Source organism: Odontomachus brunneus, unplaced genomic scaffold (genome assembly GCF_010583005.1).
Source record: "Odontomachus brunneus isolate Ranch 3 - 2012 unplaced genomic scaffold, Obru_v1 Obru_scaffold_289, whole genome shotgun sequence".
Classification (NCBI taxonomy): domain Eukaryota; kingdom Metazoa; phylum Arthropoda; class Insecta; order Hymenoptera; family Formicidae; genus Odontomachus; species Odontomachus brunneus.
The window spans coordinates 120,019-123,401 of record NW_022639739.1 but is presented as its reverse complement, the minus strand read 5'-3'; the positions used below and the strand labels follow the sequence as shown (position 1 = coordinate 123,401).

Genomic DNA, 3,383 nt, shown 5'->3' with positions numbered 1-3,383 from the left:
TTTACCTTCAATCGACCTTAAAGGTCAAGGTCAAGGTGAAATTGAAAATCACCATCCGATGTCCCCCTCCGAACCCAACAACTTTTGTAAAGGTTATTTTCGGATTGGTGGCTCCCCTGACGAGATATTCAGGTGCGTAATTTAAAATGGGACACCCTGTATATGTGTATATATATATGTATGTATGTATATATATGTATATATACACACACACACATATACATATACACACATGCATATATACATATAACGCATATACTATATTAATAAAATTTTATATTCAAACTCTACAATATATATGTTTATTCAGTATTAAAGTTTATATATATTTTCTATAATTGTGTGGAATATATATATATATACATATATATATATAATCTTCGACAAATTACTTTTCAGGAATATAATCGTTATCACATTGTAACATATGATATGTTTATAAATGGAACTTAGTATGTATGTATGTATGTATATATATATATATATATATATATATACACAAGGTCATCGAGATAAATCCAGAAATTTAACTTGTTTACTTATAGCAACGACGTCAGCGCCGATTTTGAATGCATAACGCGTTTGTGGCACGTCACGACAAGATCATTCAAGAGACAATCACCGAGCAATTAACAACCAGTAGTGAGCTGAGAATATGAGCGGAAGACGATAATAAACGCTTCGCACCAGCAAATTACGAAAATAATCGCATGGTTTGACTACAAAAAGACGCCAGGTCTTTTTGTAGGTGGTTGGCTATGGCAAGTTTATGCCATAGCCAAAAAGTTCAGAGAGTCTAACAAGAAAGAGAAGGTTACTACTGATCGGACAATACACAAAAAGCGATCTGATGACATCATGGTATCTCTTCGTCGAGGAGGATTTGAAAGCCGACAGTTACATTAACGTGCTAGAGACGGTTGTAAAGTCCTGGATAGATGAAATAGCCGTTGGAAAGGAATATATGTTCGAGCAGGACTCGGCACCAGCTCACAAGGCAAAGAAAACTCAGGCCTGGCTTTACAACAATTTGCCCTACCGCTGGTCCCCCGACTTATGGCCTCCCTCTAATAGTGATTGCAACCCCCTTGTACTATTACGTATGAGGCGTGATCGAGGCAAAGGTCAATGCAAAACATCACAACATCAAAGATGCTCTGAAGTCCGCCATCATGAAGGTGATGACACATTTGGACAAGAAAGAAGTTAAGTATGTCTACAGCCGGTTTAGATCCAGGCTCGAGAAGGTCGTAGAAGCTGATAGAGGCTACATTGCATAGTTTCATTCTTTTATATTCGTTGATACTTACATACGAATATATTCATGCTTTCATTGTATTTTAATTATGTTTTATTTACATGGTGTTTCCAGATTTATCTCGACGGCCCTGTATATAATTTAAAACTTTATAAAATATATATATATATATATATATATATATATATATATATCCCAAATAAAACAAATACTATATTTATCATGAACATTATACCTATTCCCTGATGGTTTACTTTCATTTGTTTGTTTGTTAAACAATTCTGTACGATTGAATTGTAAAAAAACTTGAATATATATCTTTTTTAGGCATAATAAGATCTAGTTGCAACATTGTTTTGGCTTTAAACAAAACTTAAACATATATTTATCTTTTTCTTTTTAAATAAATGAAGACAGACATATAATTTAAGTCTCACTTAAAACGAAAATAACGTTAGTGCAACCAGGCCTAAGATTCCTATTTCACTTCTTAAATTCTTAATACCTTGCGATTATATGTCGTCTTTTTGAACTCCACTTGTGATTATTTTGAAACAAATACAAATTTAGATAATTTATTTCTGCCACGGTAAAGAATTAATTTATATTCATGGAATACGCGTGGCAAAGTAAAAAAGACGATAGACATAACATAGCAAGACGTGTCTTCTACACATTCTGTGACTGCATTACGCGCGATTTCTATGCACATATATATAGTAGTTATAATCCTGGTACGATCCAGTTTAAAAACTTCATCGCAACTTCAAAGCCCATAAAACAAGCTGCATTCGCGGGAAAGGCTCGTAACATTACCGGTACGACACCTTTATAAAGTGCTGCAGGTCCTTCGTTTTTCATCAATTTAACAAATACTTCACGTATTCCTTTTTTGTACGTGCCTTCTGGCGCTGTAATACACAATAGAATATCAAATAAAAAAAGAGATCTCCTTGATGCTCAGATAAAAAAAAAAGAAAAAGAAAGTTAATGGAAGCCAATAAATGGAAAAGTTAGTGCGGAACCAAAATTAATATAATAACGATAAACCGAATGAATACATAATGAATACATAATTGCCAAACGTACGTTTCGACCCTAAGATTAAATGTCGATAATTATGGATAAAATTGGCGACCTTATAAATTTCAATCATCTTGACATATGTTATCAAGGTCCTGAGTAACATGCAAAAGATTTTAACCATCGCTCGTTGTTTGTTAAAAAGTTATAGACAATCAAAGTTTACCATTTTTAAGTGTGATAATTCGAACTTTCACGCCTCGTAAGTTGTTATTCGTGTACGGTTTAGGGTATGATCCAGTAAGCGTAAAGCTGGCTACACACATTTTTCGTAACAGTAACCATAAGACGTAACGTAAGAATTGACCAATCATGTTGGGAATTGTCGATTCGTGAGGTCGCCATTTTTATGAATACTCGATCGTAATTGGTCAATTCTTACGTTACGTCTTACGGTTACTGTTACGAAAAGTGTGTGTAGCCAGCTTTAAGTTGGTGGCACATAGAAAAACATAAGCAGTAAGCAAATTGACCAATCACAGTCGTTGATTCTTGGACCGTAAGAAGAATCAATGACTGTGATTGGTCAATTTGCTTACTGCTTACGTTTTACTGCTTAAGTTTTTTGTGTGCCACTAGCCTTAAGGAACGTCTACATTGGAAGTAAGCAGTAAGAAGTAGGAAGTAAGAATAAGAAATTGACCAATCATAGTTGATTATTCTTCTCACATCCGACTGTGGTTGGTCAATTTCTTACTCTTACTTCTTACTTCTTGCTATTTACTTCCAATGTAGACGTCCCTTTAAGCGTCTTCTACAATGGCAGTAGGAGTAGTAGTAAGAAATAAACAGTGAGCAAATTGACCAATTCCATTTTCACGTTTCAAAAATAATCGATTGTGATTGGTTTATTTACTTACTGCTTATTTCTTACTACTACTCCTACTGCCATTGTAGAAGACGCTTTAAGGGACGTCTACATTGGAAGTAAATAGCAAGAAGTAGGAAGTAAGAGTAAGAAATTGACCAACCACAGTCGAATGTGAGAAGAATAATCAACTATGATTGGTCAATTTCTTATTCTTACCCTACTTCTTATTGC

At 34.3% G+C, this 3,383-nt stretch overlaps 2 protein-coding genes across 3 annotated transcripts in view; one reads left to right on the top strand and one right to left on the bottom strand.

The window, feature by feature from the left end:
* Positions 1–288: 288 nt before the first annotated feature.
* The window catches only part of LOC116853225 (congested-like trachea protein), a 95,080-nt gene continuing 91,985 nt past the window's right edge, over positions 289–3,383 (bottom strand). For both annotated transcript variants that reach the window (XM_032834178.1, XM_032834179.1), the window contains one exon: positions 289–2,169. In XM_032834178.1, coding sequence (XP_032690069.1) covers positions 1,982–2,169 — 188 coding nt within the window. In that variant the 3' untranslated portion in view covers positions 289–1,981. The remainder of the gene's footprint in view (positions 2,170–3,383) is intronic.
* Positions 813–1,441, top strand: LOC116853228. The gene has a single exon (XM_032834185.1). The coding sequence runs from the start codon at positions 851–853 to the stop codon at positions 1,208–1,210; it is 360 nt and encodes a 119-aa protein (XP_032690076.1). The 5' UTR covers positions 813–850; the 3' UTR covers positions 1,211–1,441.

What these genes read in the sequence shown, in the direction of transcription:
- LOC116853228 (XM_032834185.1), top strand. Translation starts at nt 851, where the DNA reads ATGACATCATGGTATCTCTTCGTCGAGGAGGATTTGAAAGCCGACAGT.